Raw genomic sequence first — 24,701 nt, forward strand, 5'->3', positions numbered from 1 at the left:
GGTGTTCGAGCCCAGCGAGGGGCGGAGCTCGAGACCAGCGAGGGGCGGAGCTCGAGCCCAGCGAGGCGCGGAGCTCGAGCCCAGCGAGGGGCGGTGTCCGGCCCAGCGAGGGGCGGAGCTCGAGCCCAGCGAGGGGCGGTGCTCGAGCCCAGCGAGGGGCGGAGCTCGAGACCAGCGAGGGGCGGTGTTCGAGCCCAGCGAGGGGCGGAGCTCGAGACCAGCGAGGGGCGGAGCTCGAGACCAGCGAGGGGCGGTGTTCGAGCCCAGCGAGGGGCGGAGTTCGAGCCCAGCGAGGGGCGGAGCTCGAGACCAGCGAGGGGCGGAGCTCGAGACCAGCGAGGGGCGGAGTTCGAGACCAGCGAGGGGCGGAGTTCGAGACCAGAGAGGAGCGGAGCTCGAGACCAGCGAGGGGCGGAGTTCGAGACCAGCGAGGGGCGGTGTTCGAGCCCAGCGAGGGGCGGAGCACGAGCCCAGCGAGGGGCGGAGTTCGAGCCCAGCGAGGGGCGGAGTTCGAGCCCAGCGAGGGGCGGATCTCGAACCCAGCGAGGGGCGGAGGTCGAGCCGAGGCACTTTACAGGAGAGTTATCGAACAAAAGTTGACACTGAGCCACATATGTAGATATTCGGACAGATCATCAGAAACTTGGTCAAAGAATTCGGTTTTAAAGAGCATCTTGAAGTAAGAGAGAGGCAGGGAGGTGTAGGGAGGGAGTTCCAGAGCTTAAGGCAGAGGCAGCCGAAGGAAAAGCCACCAATAGTGGAACGATTAAAATCAGAGGTGCGCAAAAGGCTAGAATTGGAGGAGTGCAGAGTACTTGGAGGGTTGTAGGGCTGGAGGAGGTTAGAGAGATAGGGAAGGGCGAGGATATGGAAGGATTTGCAAACAATGTTAAGAACTGAGGCGTTGCCAGACTGGGAGGCAATGAAGGTCAGCGAGCACAGTGGAGATGGGTGAACGGGACTTGGTGCGAGATAGGATATGGACGGCAATATCAGTTCCTGTTTATCAGTTCATCATTGCTATTGCATTTACAGCATTTATATAACTTGCCACAGATATTTCAGGGGCCATCATGTACGAAAGGTGCATAGTATACATGGAGTTGACACAATACAATGGAAACAACCCCTAGTGTACATTATGAAAACCAATTAATAAACTGGAGTAATTTCAAAGATGTGACCTCAACTTGGGGTTTGTATGCTGGTTAAAACAGTTTTTACTTTTAATATTTCTGACTGTATCTAAACCCGTTCATAAGACAAAGCCTTGCAATCACTCCCTCAATGTCCACTGCTCTACTAAAAGGACCTGTGTCTGTCCATTGCTCCGGGTGGAACTATAAAAACTGGCTTTACACACATTTCAGTTATTAGACCGTGGGCCGAGTCTCAAAATAATGCTTTTCTGTAGTGCCCTCTGTGGAAGTACTTCATACTCACACCAATATTAGTTTAGGGACCACTTATCACAAAAATCAATGCTCCCATTCTTCAAAAAGTGAGCATTTTGCAAAAATTTGCATTGGAAAATAGGCAGAAATCTCATCAACACCCAGTGATGACGTAATTGCGAGTTACTTAAATGACCAATCACAACTGCTGTATTTGTCGGAGCAGGCCGGGGAGTGGAAGGAGCAGCGGGCCGCGTACCACTCCAGGGAGCAGCACGTGCTGGAGCAGGAGAACAACGGCAGCGAAGAGGGACATCACCAAAATCCAGATCGGTGATTGGAGCGTGGGCAGGTACAGCAGGAGCGGCGAGGACGGGGCGAAGGAGCGGCGAGAGATTGTGGAGGGATGTGATTGGGCCCAGGGGAGGCGTGAGTTCAGGGTCAGGGGCCCAGGGGCAGCACGGGCCAGCCCACATTGCGATATGTGCGCGCACTGGGTCCGTGCAGCAGAGCTGGTCTCCAGTTGTCTTGGTAAATCCTTGCCACTGGACCAAGACCTATCTTTGTCAAGCCCGTGTGGTGGCTGGTGTGCAACGGCCACCACACATTAAAAAAATCCACACACAGGCATCTTCCACCATTCAACATGTAGTTTGGGACCTGGAATATTAGGTCCTTCATTGAAACACTTGTGAACTTTTTGGCGTGGAAGCAAGTCATCCTCGACTTGAGGGGCTACCTATGATGATGATGATGATTTGTCAGTACCCTGTACCGCAGAATCAGCCAATCACAATCTCTGTACTAAATCGATTAGAATCAGTGACTGCATGCACCGAAACAATGGCATGCTGCATGCACTTAGTAGCAGGAGCCAAAGGCAACATCATTTCTTTTTCAGACTCTAATTGGATAACATTTTTCACGAGTGTTCATCAGTGGAAATTTATTGGAACTAGAGAAGCTAAAATTGCAGAGAATGCCATCAAAAGTTTAGATCTGGAGCTGGCTATTGCACCAGAAAGACTCGCAACAATCCCACATTCGATTGGATATCATCGGCAGTGCTACATGTGTTTCACTGATAAATCCAAGATCAACAGAGCCAAGAAGAAGCAAGAAACGGAAAATCAGAACTATGAACGTGAGTACCCGTGATTTTGCAGTATTTGCTGTGAAGCTGTGTTAGCCTACAAATGTTTCTATCCAACTTTCATTCCTTAGTTCAATGGTTATGTCGTTTGACACGTTCCATTTCGTGGGCCTGCTTCAGCCCTATATACTTATTTCTGGAACAGTGAAATGCTGGTTCCTACGTTAGGACCATAGGACCATGATGGATCCCTCATCAAGATAAACAAAGCCCAGCTCTTTCACTTTCTCGAGGGATCAGTCAACCCACCCCCTACCATTGATGGGATCCCAAGTGGTTCAACACGGGTGTGGGATTCTATGGCAAATCTTGAAACCACAATCAACATTTAGACAGTTTGCTGACCAGGTTCTGAAAGTCCTTGTGAGACAAACAACGATGGGTCCAGAGTGATCCACTTTGTTCCAGACAGATACAAGACCAACAGCATCAAAAGTGGTGAAAGGGGACGGAAGTCAATTGGAGGAACGCAAATCAGCAAAATCTTCTCTCCTGACCAGAAAATTCCAAAGCAGTGGACAAAATTTGTGTCTTGTGGTGACAACAAGGAAAATTTTCTCCAGTTGCTCAATGAAAGATGGTGCAAGTCTGCAAAGGAGATTATTGATGATGCAACACTCTTTGTTCGACACGGAAACGAGTGTCATGCTATATGTCAGAATGACAGCAAGACAGATCGGGAGGTGGTACCAATCCCAGCTGTGTTCTCCAACCAGGAAGAAGCCGACACACGACTACTGCTTCACAGCGCATTTGCTACCAGTTCCAGTGAGCATGTCATCATAAGCAGTCCTGACACTGATGTCTTTGTACTGTGCTTGATATTCTGCAAGGACATTGATGCCACGCTCTACTTTCGCACAGGAAGAGGAAACAACACACAAACAATAGATGTTCATCGCATCTCTGATCACTTTGGGAAAGATGTATGTGCTACTCTCACAGGGTTTCACTGTTTTACAGGATGTGATTCAGAGAGAGCTCTGTATGGAATGGGGAAGGTGAAATCAGCGAAAGTCCTGATCACCAACAAAGAGCACTGTTCAACATTTGAGAAGTTAGGGACCTTGCTTGCTGTTTCACAATCCCTTTGTGAAGAACTAGAGGCATACACTTGCGAACTCTACGGGCAAATGTTCTGGACCGGAAATTATGCAGAGAAGTGCTTGCAATCAAACAAAGATTCACTACAAGCCTATACAGCATGCCAATTACCCGTCTGCAATTCACAAGCGATGTCTTGAGAACATGCCGGAAATCCCATCTCCAAAGGACTATGGGTGAAAACTTGAAGATGATGTACTTGTCACAGACTGGATGACACTTCCTCCTTCACCAGCCAGTGTAACGGTGCTCGCACATTGTTCATGCAAAAAGACCTATTGTGCACAAGGAAAGCACTTGTGTCTTCTCAACAAGCTACCTTGCACAAAACATCTGCTCGTGTGTAGGTTGTGAGAATGTTGCATCTTTGCCCGAGATGCATAGCTATGCATTCCTTTTCAGCCTCTAACTTTTTTTCAGATCTATTTAGTTTTTTCAGTACTTCTATATTTAAAAAAAAATCAATACGATTACTTGTATTATTTTTATAATTATTATTATAATTATGTGGTTGACAAATAAGTGCGGGTGTCCGTCTGAAATGTCAATACGTGTGTATGAAATAAATGGTTGCTATGGTAGATTTCTTTCTTATGAAAACAAAACTTAGATTAATGTATAACTGCACCATATGATGCATCCAGATCTCAATGATACTTCTTTTTACCAATTCTTACACTATCCATGCTTAAAATTTAGCAGGAGCACTGATATGCCACCGTTTCTAGGAAAAAGAAAGTCAATAACAACCATTTTTATGTTTTTCTTTGTTTTCTGGCCATTTCTCAGTAACACTCAATTTCAGACTTTGGAACATTTGGTTTTTGCTTCAGATACATAAGTTTAACATATTTAACATGGTTCTAGGTACTTCCCACACTGAGATTACGGAACTAAAAATCTAGGCAAGAAAACAGGCTTCGGCCCACGGTCTATATGCCCACTGAGCCAAATGTAAATTTTGAGCATGTCAGAATAGTACTCTGGCTGTTGATCCTTTCTCGAGACACATCTTAAGAAATGAACCCAGTTAAATAAAAGGCAATGGCATAATGAAGAGGCATCACATCCATCCACTCTGTTGGCACTCTTTCTCTTAGGCTGTCCCTCAGAGTCGAGGATGACTTGCTTCCAGACTAAAAATGAGTTCTCAGGTGACTGATAAGTTCGATGTGGGAACTACAGTCTCTGTCACAGGTGTGGCAGACGGTGGTTAGAGACTTAGGTTGAAGTGCTGGTTTGTTGAAGTGCCGGTTTGTTGAAGTGCCTGGGTTACCGTGCGCTCCTTCCGTCAATTGCGCTTGGTCTCCACTTGCTCCCGGCGAAGAGACTCGAGGTGTTCAGCGCCTTCCCGGATTATTCTCTTCCACTTTGAGCGATCTTGCGCCAGGGATTCCCAGGTGTTGGTGGGGATGTTGAACTTCTTCAAGGAGGCCTTGAGGGTATCCTTGAAGTGTTTCCTCTGCCCACCTGGGGCTCGCTTGCCATGTTAGCACACCTCAAGATTGGCTGCAATTGCACCAAAAGATACTGGCAGACATTAGTTATATTCCAACCAGTACATACAGCGGTAGAGAATAACTCTTGAACACAGGAACTCATTATCGAGGAATATTTAAGATACTTTCCCCCCCTCCATACAGACATTTAATCTAGGCCTCAGATCTCCATATAAAGAACACTCAATAAAAGAGATCAATGGATATTTGTTCATTGTTTCCTTCTACTGCAACACAATTATCTAAATGATTTCTTCAGGAATGCTTTCCCTCCCCCTTGGAAACAGTAACCAGGCCCAAAGCAGAATGAAAGTTGGCACTGTTTTGGAAATGGCAATAAATGGCCTCCATTATATACCATGATATTAACAACTGCTGTCAAACATACAGGGCGTGGATGGCGTTCATTAGTGGCTTAAGTGTGTCCTGTAAAGGTGAACATGCACGATTTTTGAACCGACCACTACGTCAGAAGATGCACATGGGCAGGAATGGGAACACGTCACTCCAGCTTGATCTGCGTTTTACATTCATGATCCCACGTCACTTTGGATCCCTTCCTCCTTCTATTGCCTCCAATCTTGGGGCCATGCTCGCCATTTATGTTTGAATGTTTTAGCCGAGTCCATTGAGTTTGCTAAGTGGCAGCCTATTCTATAAGTTAACAAGAATGAAGTACAGGTAGTTATTCCGTAAGTTGCCTTTTTTTTTTACTAGTAATCATGTCTTCGTTTACTGGCTCTGCACAAATAATTCTCCACATCCGCCAATTGTTCCCTGCCAACTTGAACCATAAGCCTCCAGGCTTCCTTCTTCTCAGTGAGTAGTTATTTTGGATTCTAGACTGCTCTCCATAGATCTGCCACTGCTGCTTTAGTACGGTGAACACACTTGGACACTACGCAAGTGAGGTCTCACCAATGGCTGCTCTTTGGACTTGTACTTGCTAACATCCGTCTTCCTTTCAATTTTCAATGTATGGTCAATAAATGTCCGCCGTGTCTCAATGGTGGTGCCCTCCAAGTCAGAAAGTCATGGGTTCAAGTCCGACTCCAGAGACTGGAGCACAAAAATGTTGCTGACACTCCAGTGCAGTACCAAGGGAGTGCTGCACGGTCTGGTGAGACACCTTTTAGATGAGATGTTAAACTGAGGCCCAATCTGCCCCCCTCAAGTAGATTTAAAAGATCTCATGGCACTATTTGCTGAAGAGCGGGGGAAATCTGTCTGCTGTCCTGATCAATATTTATTACCCAAACAACATCTCTAATATCGCACTGTTGTTTGTAGGACCTTTCTGTACTCAAATTGGCTGCTCCATTTTACCTTTCCTGTCATGTATGTAACCACAATGTAACACCACTGTATTACTGTACACACTCAACCTAGATGCACACCTTGACCACGAGGGGTGAACTTGTGGGAGACTGCCCATACCTGATCATCCAGGTATATAAAGGGAGGTCCCACGCAGGGTCATCACTTTTGGAGTCCTGTGAATAAAGAACAGGTCACGGAGTGACCTTGTCCCCAGAATGTGCCTCATGTGGTTTCATACTATAGAGTAAGGACTTTACATTGGCGACGAGAAACGGGAATTCATGACTCACGAGAATGGCCACCGGTAGCACAGAGGAACGGTACTATGTTGGGGAAGACTGGGACGATTTTATCGAGAGGTTTCAGCAAAGCTTCGGTGCGAAAGAATGGCTGGGGGATGCAGCGGCCGACAAGCGAAGGGCTCATGTTTTGACCAGCTGTGGACCAAAGACTTACGCGCTCATGAAGGACTTACTAGCACCCGAAAAGGCGGCGGACAAAACCTTTGAAGAACTTCGCAAATTGATCGGGGAACACCTCAAACCAGCGAGTAGCATACATATGGCCCGACACAGGTTCTACACCGACGTCGTGAAGGGCAGAGGATACCGGACTTCGTAGCAGACCTCTGGCGTTTGGCCAGCCTCTGTAAGTTCACAGACGCCTGCAGGGGGGAGATGCTAAGGGACTTCTTTATCGAGGGCATCGGTCATGCGGGAATTTTCCGCAAATTAATTGAGACCAAGGAATTGACCTTGGAAGCGGCAGCACTGTTAGTCAAACTTTCATGGCAGGGGAGGAAGAGACGAAAATAATATACGTGCCCAATTCTGCCTCTAATGCGGCGATGGATCAGGGAGTCAATATCATCAAGGCGACTCAGAGCCCCGCAGGCAGGCAGGGGCAGTCCGACACTCCCCAGGCAGCAATAGACCCCAGAGTAGGACTTCAACAAAGACAATGACAGGCTGAACGGACATTTACGCCATCACAGTAGACAATGCGACCCGGGATGGGGCCATTGGCACCCGCTAATAGGGTACTCAAAAGCAGTCAAAGGGAAAGTCAGCGCGGAATGCCTGGCCATAGTCCCTTTGTTCCCAACAATGGAAACTTTAACTCATGCTGGAGGTGTGGGGGAAAACACTCAGCTAGATCTTGCAGGTTTCAACAGTTTGTCTGCAGGAAGTGCAATCTCAGTGGCCACTTAGCTCGAATGTGCAGGAAGCCTGCAACCAGACTAATATATGAGGCAGATGGACCAGAAGAGGGTTCTTTGAGGTAGGATAACTTTTGGGGCAAATCGATGGACGCTGAGGTTCATGTGGCGAACATTCACAATTCATCCACCAAAACGCCACCAATGACGATGAGGGTTTTATTAAATGGTATCCCAGTACGCATGGAGCTGGACATGGGGGCCAGCCAGTCACTCATGGGCGTTCAGCAATTTGAGAAGCTATGGCCACTTAAAGCCAGTAGACCCAAATTAGCACGTATTGAGACACATTTACGGACTTACACTAAAGAAATCATTCTGGTGCTAGGCAGTGCAATGTTGGCTGTCACACACAATGGGTTAGTGAATCAGCTGCCGCTCTGGATTGTCCCGGGCAATGGTCCCGCACTGTTGGGGAGGAGCTGGTTAGCCGAGATGAACTGGAAATGGGGGGATGTTCATGCAATGTCGTCTGTGGAGCGAAATTCGTGCTCACCAGTCCTACAACAATTCGATTTACTATTCCAACCCGGCGTCGGGACTTTCAAAGGCACTAAAGTAGTGATACACATCACCCCGGATGCCAGGCCAGTGCACCACAAAGCCAGAGCGGTGCCATATGTGATGCGGGAAAAGATCGAAAGCGACTTGGACCGGCTGTTGAGGGAGGGCATCATCTCACCTGTTGAATTCAGCGACTGGGCGAGCCCCATCGTTCCCGTCCTAAAAGCGGATGGCTCTGTCAGGATCTGTGGCGACTACAAGGCCACCATCAATCAGGTGTCCCTACAAGATCAATACCCGCTCCCGAGAGCGGAGGACCTCTTCGCCACGCTGGCAAGCGGCAAGCTGTTCACCAAGTTGGACCTCACTTCAGCCAATATGACCCAGGAACTGGCCGACGAATCTAAACTACTGAACACCATCATCACGCACAAGGGACTGTTTGTTTACAACAGGTGCCCGTTTGGTATTCGATCAGCGGCCACAATTTTTCAAAGAAACATGTAAAGCCTGCTTAAATCCATTCCTGGAACGATCGTATTCCAGGACGACATCCTCATCACGGGTCGAGACACTGAGGAACACCTCCACAACCTGGAGGCGGTGCTACGCCGACTGGACCGGGTAGGCCTGCGACTCAAGAAGTCTAAATGTGTGTTTTTAGCTCCTGAGGTTGAGTTTCTGGGCAGGAGGGTTGCTGCAGATGGGATTCGGCCCACCGAATCCAAAACAGAGGCGATTCGACGAGCACCCAGGCCCAGCAACACATCTGAGTTGCGTTCATTCCTGGGACTGTTGAACTATTTTGGGAACTTTCTGCCGAACTTGAGCACGTTGTTGGAGCTGCTACACCTGCTCCTGTGTAAGGGTTGTGATTGGTTTTGGGGGGACTGTCAGGAACGGGCTTTCGATCGGGAGCGAAACCTACTTTGTTCAAACAAGTTGGTTACCCTGTACGACCCCTGTAAAAAAATTGGTTCTGTCATGTGATGCATCGTCCTATGAGGTTGGGTGCATGTTGCAGCAGGGCAATGCTGAGGGTCAACTACAACCTGTGGCTTATGCCTCCAGGTCACTCTCTCAAGCAGAACGGGGATATGGGATGGTCGAGAAGGAAGCGCTCACATGTGTCTATGGTGTAAAAAAAATGCATCAGTACCTCTTTGTAGGAAGTTTGAATTAGAGATGGACCACAAACCATTAACATCCCTCTTGTCAGACAGTAAGGCAGTCAATGCCAACACATCAGCCCGCATACAGCGATGGGCTCTCACGCTGGCTGCTTATGACTACTCCATCCGGCACTGAAAATTGTGCTGGCGCGCTCAGCAGGCTTCCACTGGCCACCACTGAGGGGGCAGCGGAGCAAAGCGCTGAGATGGTCATGGCTGTCGATGCCTTTGGCACCGCAGGCTCCCCCATCAAAATCTGGACAAACAGAGATCCCCTCCTATCCCTGATTAAGAAATGTGTCCTGACTGGGGATTGGGCACCCGCACATGGAGCGTGCCCTGAGGAGGTCAGACCGTTCCACAGGCGGATGGATGAGCTCTCCAACCAAGCCAACTGCCTACTATGGGGCAGCCGGGTAGTTATGCCCCAGAAGGGCAGGGAGGCATTCATCAGGGAACTCCACAGCTAGCACCCAGTCATTGTGCTGATGAAGGCCATTGCCTGGTCACATGTTTGGTGGCCTGGAATCGATTCAGACCTGGAACACTGTTCGCAGGTGCACGACGTGTGCCCAGCTGGGTAATGCCCCCAGGAAGGCCCCGCTCAGCCCGTGGCCCTAGCTCACAAGGCCATGGTCACGCATTCATGTAGCCTATGCGGGCTCGTTCATGGGAAAGATGTTCCTTATTGTGGTAGACGCGTACTCGAAATAGATCGAGTGCATCATTCTGAATTCATGCACGACATCCACCACTGTGGAAAGCCTATGTGCAATCTTTGCAACCCATGGCTTGCCGGACATCCTGGTCAGTGATAATGCCCCATGTTTCACAAACTACGAATTCCAGGAGTTTATGTCGGGCAATGGCATCAACCACATCAGGACAGCGCCATTCAAGCCGGCCTCCAATGGCCAGGCGGAACGTGCGGTCCAAATCATCAAGCAAGGTATGCTCAGGATTCAAGGACCCTCCCTACAATGCCACCTATTGCGCCTCCTGCTGGTCTATAGATCCCGACCACACTCGCTCACGGGGGACCCGCCCGCAGAGCTATTAATGATACGGACACTCAAAACTCGGTTGTTCCTTATTCATCCAGTCCTGACCGACATAGTTGAGGGCAAGTGCCAATCCCAAAATGAGTACCATGACCGTAATTCGAGGGAGAGATGTATAGAAATAAATGATCCTGTATTCATCCTCAATCAAGCCATGGGGCCCAAATGGCTTGAGGGCAATGTAATTGACAAAGAGGGGAATAGGGTCATCGTGGTAAAACTCAACAATGGTCAGATATGCCGTCAGCATCTGGACCAAGTAAAAAAAAAGATTCAGCAATGACACGGAGGAACCTGAAGAAGACCATGAGATGGAGCTCACAACACCGCCAGTGAACGAGCAACAAGAGCAATCAGAAGAATGCACAGTCCCTGCGGTCAGCCCGGACAGGCCGGAATCACCACAGGTGACAGACACTCACGTTAGTGTCCAACAACCAGAGCCCCAACTGCGGCGCTCCACGAGGGAGCATAGACCACCTGAAAGACTAAACCTATAATCCTAATAAGACTTCGGGGGGGGAGGTGATGTCATGTATGTAACCACAATGTAACACCACTGTATTACTGCATACACTCAACCTAGATGCACACCTTGACCACAAGGGGTGAACTTGTGGGAGACACCCCTTACCTGATCACACAGGTATAAAAAGGGAGGTCCCTCGCAGGGTCATCACTTTTGGAGTCCTGTGAATAAAGAGCAGGTCACGGAGTGACCTTGTCCCCAGAATGTGCCTCATGTGGTTTCATACTGTAGAGTAAGGACTTTATATTTCCTATATTACAACAGTGACTGCACTTCAAGAGTTCTTCATTTGTTATAAACCATTTGGAACATCCTGAGGTCATGAAAGGTGCTGCATAAATTCAAGGGGCGGATTCTTGGGTCTTCTGCGCTCCGTTTCTCGCCCCGGAGCGGCGACAATGGCGACGGTGAGGTCTTCTGTGCGGGGGGGTCAGCCTCCCGCGTCCTGCAACGATCCTTGGGTCCGGTTTAGCGGCAGCATGGAGCAGCATCACCCAGAAGAGCTGCGCCCGGTGTGCACCGCCATCGGTTGCGACGCCGGCGCGAGTTTGAACTTCAGCCCGACCCGCAGCGCAGCCCGCCCCGCACTGAGCGCCTGGGAAATCAGGCAGTCCAACAATACTGACAGCAGAGAGGCAAGTATTGGACTCCTCAGGTAAGTGTGATTGGTTTTTCTTTTAATGTTTTTTGTGATTTATGTTGTGGTGGCATGAGCATTGCTGGGGAATGTGTTTGTGGTTTATTTTAGGTTTTTCTTTCTCCCCAGACGTCTCTCGGAGCACTCCCGGCCCGGCTCTTTAGCTCTGGAGTTTCCCATGCTAGCGCCCAAGAGAGGTGTACAATGCCTCCCTTAGCGCTGGACCCTCTGACGCAGGGCCCAGCTGCTCAAACTTACTTACTGAGACACAAACTGTTCCCGGGCGCTAACTTTCCGTCCCGCCACCATTACCGCCCCGAAATCATCAAAGCCAAAAATCCAGACCAAAGTCTTTTTTTCTTTTAACTGTCAAACCCAAACTTGGTCCTGCAAGTAGTAGATAAGATGATGTTATATAATTACATACATAAATATATATATCCACAGGGGAAGCATGACCATCTAGGTAATGCCATCATTATTGTGTACAGTCCTAATTGAGATGTAGAGGATCAATCCGCTACAACACAGGCTAATGAAACAGTCCTTTCTCTTCCAGCCCTGATTCATGCACACGGCCATTGCACTTTGTTGCCTGACTTGCACAGAGACAAAACCGAGCCAAGACAATATTACCTGGGGTTCCATGTGATACAAGGAAGAAGGCAGGGCACGAGAGAAGCCAGTCTTAACTGAACAAAATCTCATTCTCAACAGGGGTGCAAACAAATTGTTGCATGAAGTGACCTGGCCTGCTGACAGTAAAATGGCAGTACATACAGCAGAGGTACTAAACTTACCAAATCCTCAGGATGAACAGGAAGAAAAGCCGGATCAACCATCAAAAATGTGCTGAAAATATTCCATATCTGTCACATTCATCCACATCAAAAGAAATACACAAATATATGGCGTACACATGTACATATCTCATGCCACACTTAGAAGAAGGTACAAGTAGAAAGAACTGCTTCACATCATTCTGTTTGAAGTTGAGTTGAACGTGGTAACACTAAAGGGGATGGTCAACATGCTAACACTAGATGCAATTGGTTTGAAAGGCTGAATGGCCAGACTTGCTGTGCTTACAGTCAACCTGAGCACAGTGTCCTCTTATTGTACATCACACTGATTGCAGTTAGTATACTTCTGTCATTTGTAATATAAAGCAGAGTGCGCAAATAACTACATACGTCAGCTTCTCGAGGAACAGCCGGAAAATGGACCCAGATAAGAAAGTATATTGAAATGCATTGTAATTGGCACAAAATCACAGACTTAAATTGCACACACACACACACACACACAAACGTAAAGGATAATCGCCCACTAAAGAATGGTTGAATGAGCAGCTGTGAGCTGATGTTGGGTAATGATGCAGATGTCCACGATTTCCTCTATGTAGCTCCCCCAACAGCCATTTAGGTCGTTAAGTTCAGGGATGAAGGTAAATGAGGTAGCTTTGCAAGGATATGACTGCAGGATGTTATGTTAAATCACTGATGGAACTGTACAATAGTGAAAGCCCAAGTCACACTAAAAAGACACGGATAGTTATGCTCTTCGAACACTCACCATGCGGCAGTACATCGGCATTATATTCCACTCTGCTGTTTTACGTACAGTGTCGTTAATCACACTGAAAATTAAAAAACCTTTCTGAATAAGGAGCAAATGTACCAACAGATGCACCGTCATCAAACGGAAACCGATCCTGTGAAAGTGCAACAAATATTCCCACTCCCCTCACCCCATCCCACCAGCAACACAAACGATGACTGATCTCTGTATAGTATCTTTTTAAGCTGAGAATACAACCAAGTGAGGTGGAATGGTTCAAAGAAACAAGCTTGGTTAGATTTGGGAAAATTGTGGAAATCAAGCGATAGCTTATATCACAACAGACTCGTTTGTTAACACATAGGTTTCCATTGGTTAAATACCCAACTTATACACCTCGAATGTCAAAATTGTGACGTATAGCTTCTACGAAAAATGCAGGTGGACTAAGTTTTGAGTTTGCATCACACCCTTATTATAAATATCAGATTGATATCACCACGCAAAAAGCGAAGCAAATATTTATTGAGCATCAAATGAGGAATCCAAGTGACTGAACACAGAAAGAGGCTCCTTCAGCCAAAACCCGACAGCAGCTCCAAGACCATTTCAGACTTCAGGGTTGTCAGCAACGTACTCTGATCTCAATATTCCAAGCCCGTATCTTCATTGCCCTGAACATACCTCTCAGCCGCCCCATTTTAAAGGTCCTGATATTAAACAGTGCCACTGGGAGAAACAGCAGTGGCCCCCAAGTCTCCAAAGCTGGGAAGATGAGCTGTTTGTCGGTTCTGCAGACAACTGCAGTCCGGATCGGAACGGCAAGTTGGATTCCACATCTTCAGCACGTTGTAAGTTGACAGTTCTCTGAAGCAGGGGAGGTCAGAGTTGTTTATTGTCTTTGCGAGCCATGTATGTGTGTACTGTGCTGCCTTATCCGTGTTTCCATTCATTTGCATATATCTCAGACTGCAGATACAAACAAGTCTTGGTATTCAGATTGAGCATTTGTCCACCATTGTGGTAACAGTACTGAAGACATCCTTTTCCAAACCGATAGGTCAATAAAAGGACAATGCAGCAAGTAAGAAATAGCAAGAAGACCCGAGTCCACCAGGCCCGTGGTGTCGATTGCCAGAGCTCCATGTGTAATAGTTTGGAAACCACTGCTCCCCATTTCATCCCAGCACCTTCAACCAGTCTCATTTAATCTATTTTAACATCATAGTTTTCATCACCAAATCACTGCTTCCTACTTTAGCTGGTCTTCTTTGAACCCTTTTAACCTTAATGTTATCTAAGCTGTGGATGGGCCTTAGGACTTCACATATATTTCTCAATGAAAGGAATCTAGCAAACATTTTTACTGATTTCCAGTCGTTTTCCATGGGTAATATTCCGGTCTCAGTATTTAATGTGTTTACCGGGATTATAAAAGTATAGTAATGCAATAAACACCAATCTTTCATTCTGAACATCAAGCTGTGGTACAAGAAGCATTAAGCGTAACTTTACAAAGCTCTGCTCCTGGCTTGGTGCCATGTGAGGTGAGAGTACGGTTCACAGGAGTGGCCGTGTGGTATTATAACCCCATCCCTGACCCGCTCACTAACCCAGTGAGGCTTCATGCTGGGAGCAGGGCTTCAGAAAATGTCCTTCTGAGGTCAGTTGCTTCAAGTCAAATCAACCTGTTTAACAATCCTACAGTGAAGAGAGCTGAATCTACTTTCATTTAAATATTGATAGCCACTTGAAAAAATAAGTCTTTAAATTTGTTTGAATAAGTAGGTCAGCACAGAGAATAAGAGTCAATACTGAATTAATTCTACCTTTCCCTACAGCATTATATCCTAGTTTTCGTACAAAACACTATTTTAAATAGTTTCATAAAAGGTAAACAACAATAAAAATCTAATTCCTCCACTTTTTCACAGCTGTCCCATTAGTCGTCCTCTGATCTTAGCTACAGAACATTGCATCTTCGTCCTCTACCTGAGCAAGGGGACAATAATGACTTCCTGTGATTCGGCCCAATGGTTGGTATCACTACAGCGGAATAAGATGGAGTCTGCATGCTTTGACAAAACGTACCAAATAACCAACCCTCACCAGCACCACAACGTGAAGCCACGTCCCGACAGCGACAAGATAATTAACCAGCGGTGGAGTTAATCATTCTTTAACTCACTCTTCATCTTAGATGCTTTTTTGTTTAAACCAACATGAACTTCAGGACAGCAGAGTAGAATGACAAGAACTCATTTACAATTTTTATAGGCAGTCCTATACTACACATTGACTGTTCAATGTACATCCATCCCAAAGGTAGACAAAGACCTGTCAACCCCAATGGGCCAGAACCGCTGTTGTTTTAATGGAATGACCTGCAAATCCCATGACATAATCTATTACAAGCTTTGAGAAACAGCTAAAGATATAGAGGGTGAAATTCTCCAATGCCCCCACTTGGAGGCGGTAATCCCCCAGTCGGGGAGGGGCTTTCTGTGCCCGGCGCGGACGTCCCGCCCCGGCTGTGAAACGGGCTGCACCATGGCCGCCCTGGACCACGTTACGGGGCAGTAAGATGGGCTGACTCAACAAAATGGCGGCGCACGGCTCAGCGTACATCCCCTTTAACTTCTGCCCCGGGAACGGAGGTCGGAAAGGGGTCACCGCAGGGTGCTAAGGGGCTGCGCGGCGTTCCGGGGAGCTACTAGCGGGGCTACCATGTTCGTGCCTATGCTAACTCTCACGCAATTTTGCGGGAGCCGGTAAGCTTCCCCCCCCCCCCCGCCCGTAACCCCCATGGGCGAAAATATGTCGCGCCCCATTAACGCCCCCCGGATACGCTAACGGGAGGCGCACCACAGGGGAATTTCCCCCACCGAGTCTGTTCTCAATTCATTTGAATTATGTGTTCATTCAAATTTTGTTTGAATTTTTGCTTAGCATTGCCATTTCATTCACAATGCTTAATTTGATTTAATGGAAAATTCAATTTTTTTTTGAAAGAAACAAGCCAACAGAGTGGACGCATTTGCAAAAGGGATCTCGGTGCCATCAACGGTACAACATTTGTTCACAGCTTCCAGCTTGGGATACTTGGCTTGACTTATTTCGACTCGCTATCCTCTACTGTACCTGGCGGGTGCCAAATGGAGTGCCTCAGGGTGGAGGAGCACATTGGTGTCGCTATTGGTCAGATATCACAGTCAGGGAGACCCATCCTACAACAGACATAGCCCATGACAATCTCTTCTCTTCGGAAATTGAAATCAGCTGGGAGTCGGGAAGGCAACAAAATAGGTGGGGGGTGGGGGAAGTTGCTCATTTGAAATTAAATATTGCTCGGACTCCAGGTCACATCCACAGAAGGTTGATACCAACCCACCCCAGTTACAGGTGTACTTCCTCCCAGTAACTAAAGGTCATGGAAAACGCTGTAGGACCTGCACAATAATTGATCACAAAGTGTAAAATACGTATTGCTGCAGCTGCCGACCCACCTGCTTCAGCAGTCCTGATCTTAGCGGATGGCAGACTGGGTTCTCCCAGCCCCAGGGTATTGGTGGCTACTACTTTGAATTCATAATCCATCCACGGGGTCAAGTCAATAATCTTTGCTGTTTCCATGTTGCCTTCTATATCCTGAGGGTCTAAATGGGAAAAATGGAGAGTGAAAACGTCAAACTTGACAGCTGACACCAGAGACATTCAGACATAAAGCACGGAAACAATTCATTACTGACACTAAATAGACAAAGTTTTGAACAATAAGGGAGTGAAGGGTTATGGGGAGCGGGCAGGGAAGTGGAGTTGAGGCCAAGATCAGATCAGCCGCGATTTTATTGAATGACGGAGCAGGCTCGAGGGCCAAATGGCCTACTCCGGTTCCTATTTCTTATGTTCTTATGTAAACCGCAATACCTTATTTTGGGGGATTGCCCCAATGGCTCACTTTATCCAATGGCAGTTAAGCAGTGTGGACCAATAAAGTTTCGCGTCCCATCCTAGTCTGCGTTGAGTTAACTGAGATCGTGAGAGAGGCACGACAAGTGGCCTCAGCACCCATGGATTTAGGTGGAAAAGTTGGTCAGGGTTCTTACTCCCACCCAGTGATTCCCATGGGAAAGGGCATGTGCATGGATTTTGGGTAAGGACAGGCTTGTACTTGGCTGTGATGCCCCTGGACTTTCTCCTCCATATCATCATTCAACCTCACTACTCCTTGTGAATTTAGGTCTTCGCCTGTTTTTTACCGCTGAACTCTGTTCTCGAGAACCACCTCTAAAACGTTCCATGCGTAGGATTTTGGCATCCACAATTCTACTACACCAACTGGTTCTTTGATCTGCCCGGTCTTTTTCCTTGGGGATTCCATTTCAGCGACTTTCTGGTGACATAGGTTTGGGGTTTTCGAAAGGTATCACATCATTTTCTCCGCCCCTCGGATACCATGGTTGTTGACAATCATTGTCCACGCTCACACATGAGACATGGTGACTGCGACATAGGAACAGCAGTAGCCCCTCGAGCCTGTTCTGCCATTCAATAAGATCATGGATGATCTGTACCTCAACCCTATTTAGCCACTTTTGATGCATGTCCCTTGATAGCCTTACCGAGCAAACTTCTATTGATCTCAGTCTTGACAATTTCAGTCGACCCTCAGCAACCTTTGGATGGAGAGAATTCCCGATTTCCATTGTGGGGAAAAGAGCGTCTTGATTTCACTCCTGAAAGGCCTAATTCTAATTTTAAGATTGGGTCCCTTTGTTCTGGATGCCCTCACCGGAAGAAATCGTTTCTCTGTTGCCTGAGCTTCAAGAGCTGGAACACCAGGACAGTGCGCGCATGGACACACACCAGCTGCAGCGCTGTGTATGTGATATTGGGAAACTGAAGCAATCAACTAGAACAGAATTGAGTCAGTGCTGAGGGAGTGCTGCACTGTCGGAGGTGCCGTCTTTTGGATGAGACGTTAAACCGAGGCCCCGTCTGCTCCCTCAGGTGGATGTAAAAGATCCCATGGCACTATTTCAAAGAAGAGCAGGGGAGTTATCCCCGGTGTCCTGGCCCCGGGCCAATATTTATCCCTCAATCAACATAACAACAACAGCTTGTCTGGTCATTATCACATTGCTGTTTGTGGGAGCTTGCTGTGGTCAAATTAGCTGCTGCGTTTGCCACATTACAACGGTGACTACACTCCAAAAGTACTTCATCGGCTGTAAAGTGCTTTGAGACGTCCGGTGGTCGTGAAAGGCGCTATATAAATCCAAGTCTTTTTCTTTTTTTCCTGGTTTTCTTAATGTTGATGCTGTGTGATTTCTGGGACTGACACACATAAGAAAGGCTCCCCTTTAAATCTGTACCCCTCACCGGGACACTGCCGATGCAGTACACATGAGAAATGAGTCAGATAATCCAGGCTCCACCAGACACCTTTCAATCTTCTATGTATTAAAAGAGTGGAATTTAGAATAGCACAAGCTGCAAGGAACACAAGTTAGTGGCGTGGTTAAGGTGCTGGGCTAACAACTCAGAGACTGCATGTTCAAATCCCACTATGACTGGTTGTGAAACTGAATAAAGTGCATCTGGCATCAGGAACCATAATCGTCGTGAAAGCCTAATTGCTTCATTAATGTTAATGTCCTTCTGAAGTGGTTCAGCAATCGCTGCAGGACAGAAACCGAACAAGAGCTGCTTGAAGCCAAAGTGAAGGCAACTTTGGGATGCACTTAAGATGGTGTTTTTCTTCAGAACTGCTTGGGAGACCTGCACCCTGCTGTTTTAATGCTGCGACATCCCAATTAAAATGGGAGTTTCGAGAGGTAAGCTGCTTTACCACTAAAACCTGCCACAATCGCAGGCAATGCATCAGCGTGTGGCTTGTCCTGCTCCCACGCACTGCCCGTTGTGTCGTGAGGTACTTGCTGTGGTTTCGTTGTATGCGTGACCCGCAGTAATCGTACTGTACCAGACGTGCCTATGCTCTCCTTTTCCCGGCACTCGATGTGTACTGCTCCTGCGGAAACTTCTCGAAAAAGCAACAGCAAAGGCATGCGACCATCTCCCACACACTCCACACAAGTGCAGCTCAAAGACTTGCTTTTGAAGAGGCTGTTTTGAATGAAAGCCATGCAGCTTGCAAGCTGGGTGAGTGCGGGTGGCCTGAATTCACTTACAATTCAGAATGGACAATCTTTGCTCCACATGGTGAATATTACAGTCCTAAGTATTCACTCCATGGTCTCACTTTGCCCTCGATAGTCACAGGAAAACATTTTGAGAAATAAACGCACACGGTAGCTACCAATGTGTTAATGTACTCAGATATAACTGGTCAAGGCAGGAGGTAGCTGGTGCCTATCAAACATGTCCTCAGATTCAGTTCCTGACCGGTCCCGAGTTAGCTAATCACAGCCACGGCTGGTCACCACAACTGGACTCCGCACTCCCAGATTAGGAAGCAGAGAAACAAAAGTTAGACAAAGTTCCTGGTCTCAATCGCTAGCCAAGAAGGCGGCAAGCATGGGCATTGTTTGAGGACAGAACTGGGCCGGGCGGTAACGTATTTCTTATTCCTAATACAACATCTTCAACTTTTATAGCACTGTTAAAATGTCTTCACAGACGGGCATTGGGAATGGATGCTTAGGCAGGAAACAAGAAGGCCTCAAGTGTTGGGAGGACCTCATCAAATGTCTGGTCAACACAGCCGTTTACTGTCGAGCAGCCATCTCATCTATTGGTGCGGCTTTGAAATAGTTACCTCACGTGGCTGTCCAGCCCAGACATGTCCGAGTCGATGTAGACTTGAAATTCCGATTTGAAACACATTTTGGCTTTAATTTTCTCTGGGAGTGCACTGCATCTGCATCTGCATCTGCGTTAATAGCTGGATTAAGATAACTGGCAAGAATTTTACATAAACATATTAGCCAGTGTGCTAACAGGGGAATAAATCCCTTATTTATCAGTATTGTCCCAATTTCCCCCCAGTGAAATGCTGCTTTGGTTAATTAGTCTTCAATATCATAGCATATGGAATATGATAAATACAATTGTTTATTTTCTTGATCTTGACTACAAAAGGAAACAGAACACAATGCAACATTTCTGGCCATGCCTATCTTGCCTCTGCTATCAGTGGGTTGTGACTGACCTGTTTTGGCATCTTTCCATTCATAAGAATCGAAAATCTTCTGCTGAATGTTATACTTGGAGATTGGGCTGTGGTTGTCCGTCCCTCGACTCCAAGACAGTGTCACAAAGGTGTCTCTGATATCCTCAACTCTCACCCCTCCAGGGGGCCCCGGTGGTCCTGAACAAAGAGATTCACAAAGGATAAATGAGGAGTGGGTCACTCAGTGACAAGCAAACATTACAGCTTCCGGTGCAGGAAATGCCATCAATAAATATTCTTCCCACAGGCTGCTAAAGACTGCCTGAAGCACATAGTAGCAGTTGCTGCAAACAGAATAAAATCCCGACACTCAACAAGTGATGGAACCTTTTCGATGATGTTGAATGTTGCAAATGAATTTTGAGAACTTCTGATTAAACCATTCAATGGATGATGAGCTGATATAAACAAGGGCTACTCAATTGTCAGAACTGACAAACAAGGGGGTTGACTTATGAGGATAGGTTGAGTAGGTTGGGCCTATACACATAGGAGTTCAGAAGAATGAGAGGTGATCTTATTGGAAACTTATGATAATGAAGGGGCTCGACAAGGTGGATGCAGAGAGGATATTTCCACTCATAGGGGAAACTAAAACTAGGGGACATAGTCGTAGAATAAGGGGCCGCCCATTTAAAACTGAGATGAGGAGAAATTTCCTCTCAGAGGGTTGTAAATCTGTAGAATTCTCTGCCCCAGAGAGCTGTGGAGGCTGGGTCATTGAATATATTTAAGGCGGAGATTGACAGATTTTTGAGCAATAAGGGAGTAAAGGGTTATGGGGAGCGGGTAGGGAAGCGGAGCTGAGTCCCTGATCGGATCATGATCTTATTGAATGGCGGAGCAGGCTGGAGGGGCCAAATGACCTACTCCTGTTCCTATTTCTTATGTTCTTATGTTCTTAAAGTAAAAATCAACATATGGAAAATAATTGAGTTTAGTTATGGCATAGACTGCATTGAGAGTTCTAATATTAAGATCTGTTTAATTAAAACTTAGCTTTATACAATGTCTTTCAAGTAATGATAGGTCCCAAGGTGCTTTTTAGGATAAGCACTGGACACCAAACAGGAAGGAGAGAAAAGTTAAGGAGCTAGCCAAAGGGAGGATTGAAGTGGGAGCTTTTTGAAAGCAGGAGAGAGGTAACAAGGTAAAGAGGTTTAAGGGGAGCATTCCTGAGTGCAGGCGTGAGGAGGATGAAGGCTCTGCCACCAATGGTGGAGTGAGAGGGAACGACAAAACCGAAGAGCAGAGGTGTATGTTGGGACATAGGAATGGCAAAGATTCCATCAAAGACATAGAGGGGTTTCAACTCCACGCTATCAACCTACTTAACATAAGGTCACAATGAAGCAGTGATTGTTACAATTGGATTATTCTTCTCTGGCCTAAGCAAAGATTCAAGTGTGCAGAGTATTGTACTGTAGACAGCTCCTCACATCTGAAAGGAACAATAAGCTGCACATATGCCTACTGCACAGTATAGAAGTTATCTGCCCATAACACGCACTCAATCTCAGAAGGGTTTGCCATCTTTTTGTAACGTAAGGTCCAGGCATGATGGGTCAAATAGCCTCCTTCTGTTCTGCATGTATCTATGACACAAAAGCATACCCGTAATAACGACCTATCTCAGTACGGCCACTGGGATCTCAGTAAAGTGGAATGGTGAGTGCGGCAAATTTTCATCAAGCCAAACCGCAAGAGCTTTTCTTTCTCATTAGGATTTCGATAAAGTCAATTGGTGGGAGCGTGACATTTTCATCCCTGTCCAATTGAACTGTGAAAAACATCCAGGGGCCAAAAGTGCCCCTCCCGATAAGGCCTGTAACCGCCAGAAAATGGCGGCCATGGGGCGGCGTGGAATGGTCGCCGACTCTCCGTGGAGGGGCCGCCATTTTAGAAATTGCCCTTGCTCAGGAGCGGAGCAATGCCCGGGACCACTCCACCCATTTGCCTGCTGTGGCGTGCACGCGCCGGCCCCTTACCGACTGGCGGGGACCCCCTCGCGAAATCATGAAGATATTTTTTTTCCGCCTTACCCAACATTGCCCTGTGGGAGCGGCCCATCCACTGGTCGGTGTCCCAGACAGCTTTTTCTGACGGTGCACTCTGTGAAACGACGGCACAGCCGCCCTTAAAGGTGAGGGCGCACTACCGCGGCCACCATGTTATTTTTTTTTTTTGTCGGTCGACTGGCAGGTTGGGCCGATAATTGTGCCCCCGGGTTCAGCCGGGCCGCCAACAGGCAGCCTGGCACCCCCTTTAACTGAAGGGGAGGGATGTTGTGACGCGCCAGCGCAATGATGTCATCAGCGCGGTGCTGATGACTGACAGCCTCAGTTCCCCCCCGCTAGTGACGGCTACGCCGCTCAGCTTCCACTTCCGCCCCCATGGTGATCTACTTTCGCCCCGCTGGAAAAAAAACCACGAGGTGCTAAATTTCGCCGGATAGGACGCCGCAAGGCCAGAACCCTTCAAAAACGGTTGGTGTGCCCCGTTTCCGGTGGAGGACAATTTCTACCCCTAGCATTTAGTTCTCCAGATTGTCTCTTTTTAAACTAGCATTGGATCTGAAGAGCGTATTTTAAATGATATAATTATATAACATTAACAGGTTTTGCACAGATAAATAAATATACGGCACAAAGTAACTTCACATGTATTTCCTCCCATCCCATGTACCTCATCTTAGCCTTTCAGCATATCTTTCTATTCCCTTTTCTCTCATGTACTCTGGTTTCCTTACGAAAATATCTAACTATTTACCTCAACCACTCCCTGTGGTAGTGAGTTCCACATTCTAACCACTCCCTGGGTAAAGAAATTTCCCCTTATTTCCCTATTGGATTTATTAGTAATTGCCTTGTATTTATAGTCCCTAGTTTTGGATTCCCCCACAAGTGGAAACATTGGGCTAGAATTTCCCTAACCTCTTTTTCTGCGCCCTCACTCGAGGTGCGCCATTTTGTCCACCTCCAAGGCGCCAAAAAACCTCCGTAATTTGGCCGCTCCCCAGCCTCTCCTCCGTCGTGGCGCAGTGTGGCCCAATGGATTGGGGGCGGAGCCAGGTCCCGGCGCTGAAAACAGTGCCGGGACCTCTGCACATGTGCGCTAGAGTCTGCGCGCATGTGCAGTAGCTCCTGGCAAGCCGTTTCTGCAAATGCACGCTGCAGGCTGTGTGGGAGGGGCCCAAGCACGCCGTCCTGAGCCCTGGCCGAATGGGCTCCCTCATCGCCGGCCAGAGTGTACTCTGCAGGCTGTGTCATCTGATTGTTTTCTTCTCTTCATTCAAAAGAGGATTTGATTCCTTTCAGCCTTGGATTAGGGAATTTACAGATTAGAAACACTTTAAGAAAATCAAGATGGAACTTTGGCCAGGGAGGGGCCCGTGGTGATGGTTCTGAATCCACCAGTGGCGACACCTCTGACCTGATTGTAAAACACATGAAGAGTTTCTGGGGGCCTGGGTTTATAACTCTCGACCAGATGAACCGGAGATTCATGCGGGTGTTTGATGCCATGCCGGACATCAGTCTAGACGTGCTTCGCAAGAGGATACTTCCACCTCCTCCCCCTCCTCCTCTCTCCCCACCACCCACCCCCATCTCTCCTCTCCACCCCACCTCTCCTCTCTTCCCCGCCCTCTCCTCTTTTCCCCACCCCCCCAGCCCTGGCCAAATGGTCTCTCTCATTGGCGGCCCGCTGCGTTCCCTAAGGTAGGACTTCTATTTTTTGTGTGTTATTTATTGTTTGCTTATTGCTTTGGTCTTGGTGCTTTAATTGCAGGGTTCCTTATATTTTATTTGTTAATTAATTGCTTATTACTTTTTGTGCTTTGTTTGGTGCTTGTAATGTAGTTACTTGCGCCGATTCCTTAACTGTAAGTAAGGTCTTTCTGTGCGGACAAAAGTGGACACATACACTGCTCTAAGTTAGTTTAGTACAACTTTTTTCTGGTCAAATTGGCATAAATGGTGTAAGTGGCTGGGAACGCCCCCTTTTGAAAAAAAAACTGACCGAACAAAAAACCTAACTAACTCACTTACACTGGCGCAAATTAAATAGCAACTAAAAAGATACACCAGAAAAATCAAGTGTAACTCATGTGGAAATTTGGGCCCATTCTCTCTACATCTACTCTGTCCAACCCATTCATAATTTTAAAGGCCTCAATCAGGTCACCTCTAAGTCTTCTCTTTCCTGAAGAAAAAAGCCCCAACTTATTAAATTTTTCCCACTAGCTGTAACCTCTCAGTTCTGCTACCATCCTTGTAAATCTTTTTTGCACCTTATCAGGCGGGAAAGTGGAGTTGAGGTTGAAGATCAGGCATTGAATGGTGGAGCAGGCTTGAGG

General features: G+C 47.2%; 1 protein-coding gene across 1 annotated transcript in view; it reads right to left on the reverse strand.

The window, feature by feature from the left end:
* Positions 1-24,701, reverse strand: part of cntn1b (contactin 1b) — a 1,027,096-nt gene that overhangs the window by 348,890 nt on the left and 653,505 nt on the right. Inside the window, exons 17-18 of the mRNA XM_070900643.1 lie at positions 20,324-20,482; positions 16,659-16,808 (exon numbers count right to left, since the gene is read on the reverse strand). Of these exons, the coding sequence (XP_070756744.1) occupies positions 16,659-16,808; positions 20,324-20,482 (309 nt within the window). The remainder of the gene's footprint in view (positions 1-16,658; positions 16,809-20,323; positions 20,483-24,701) is intronic.

Source organism: Pristiophorus japonicus, chromosome 15 (assembly GCF_044704955.1).
Source record: "Pristiophorus japonicus isolate sPriJap1 chromosome 15, sPriJap1.hap1, whole genome shotgun sequence".
Taxonomy (NCBI): domain Eukaryota; kingdom Metazoa; phylum Chordata; class Chondrichthyes; family Pristiophoridae; genus Pristiophorus; species Pristiophorus japonicus.